This window comes from Gavialis gangeticus, unplaced genomic scaffold, assembly GCF_001723915.1.
Source record: "Gavialis gangeticus isolate Ggan-Ray unplaced genomic scaffold, GavGan_comp1, whole genome shotgun sequence".
NCBI lineage: Eukaryota > Metazoa > Chordata > Crocodylia > Gavialidae > Gavialis > Gavialis gangeticus.
In genome coordinates, this window is record NW_017728994.1 from 45,502,314 (window position 1) to 45,503,396 (window position 1,083).

Here is a 1,083-nt window from a genome sequence, read left to right on the forward strand (position 1 = left end):
CGCTGGGGAGCGGCGCCGCCGGCGCATGGGGACCCCCAGCGGGGGGCGGGGAGCGGCGCCGGCGGTGCAGCGCGGAGCCCAGGTGCGGCCGGGAGGAGGGTGCCGCCAGCTCGGGGCGCGATGCGGGGTGCAGCGGGTGGGGTGCAAGGGATGGAGGGTGCAGCAGGCTGCGTACACGGGGCGGGGTGCAGGGTGTAGCAGGGCTGCGGGGGTGCAGCAGGCGGCATGCATAGTGCAGGGTGCAGCACGTCTCGGGCACAGGGCAGGGTGCAGCGAGTGCGGGGTGCAGCAGGCTGCGTGCACGGGGTGGGGTGCTACAGGGGTGCGGGATCCAGCAGGCCGTGTGCACGGGGTGGGGTGCAGGGGGCGCTGGGTGCTTGGGTTGCATGCTCGGGGCAGAGCGCCAGGGGCTGTGGCTGCGCTGCCGCAGGCTGGCTGCGGGCGAGGGGAGAGGGAGCTCCCTGCTGGCAGTGCTGGTGCGGGCTGGGCTCTGCCCCACCAGCCACGCTCCGTGCCACACCCGTGTGCATGTGCAGCTGCATCCCCCCACACACCCCCCAGCAAGCCCTCCTGTCCCTTGTCCTATCCCCGGGGCTCTGCAGCAGCCCAGCCCTGCTCCCCCCAGCTCCGTGCCCCCGTGCCTCCTTACAGAAGGGAGAGCGCCCTGGCCCTGCACAGCTGCAGCCCCTAGGTCTGTCCACGACACGGGGCTCCATCGCAGGTGGACCACGGACAGTACAGAGCCAGCCCAGCCCTGGTGACGGCCGCGTGGCTGGGGTCACGGGTGCCGGCCGGCCACATGCATGTTTCATGGAGGAGCTGCCAGCTCCTGCCCCAAGCGGCCGCAACTTGAGCTGCGTGGCTGGAGTTTCAGGCATGGGTCAGAGGGTGCCAGGCTCTGGTGCCACCAGACCCATTCACGCACATGCCTCTGGCACAGCCCTGACACCATGGCCCTGGCACACCTGTGGCCCTGGCAGATGCACCTGCCCGCTGCAGCCCTCCTCCACCAGCACTGGCCGTGGCCCCTGGAGCCAAGCTTCTCTGCCAGGGCTCGGCCCCATGCACTGCCCGGAGGAGGGG

General features: G+C 72.0%; 1 protein-coding gene across 3 annotated transcripts in view; it reads left to right on the forward strand.

Moving 5' to 3' along the window:
* MORN4 (MORN repeat containing 4) overlaps window positions 1-1,083 on the forward strand; it is a 9,003-nt gene that overhangs the window by 159 nt on the left and 7,761 nt on the right. The window contains exon 1 of one of the 3 annotated variants that reach the window (XM_019502692.1): window positions 7-82. The exons of the other annotated variants lie outside the window; for them this stretch is intronic. Coding sequence (XP_019358237.1) covers window positions 26-82 — 57 coding nt within the window. The 5' untranslated portion in view covers window positions 7-25. Of the gene's footprint in view, window positions 1-6; window positions 83-1,083 lie in introns of those variants that run through there. 3 annotated transcript variants of the gene reach the window in all.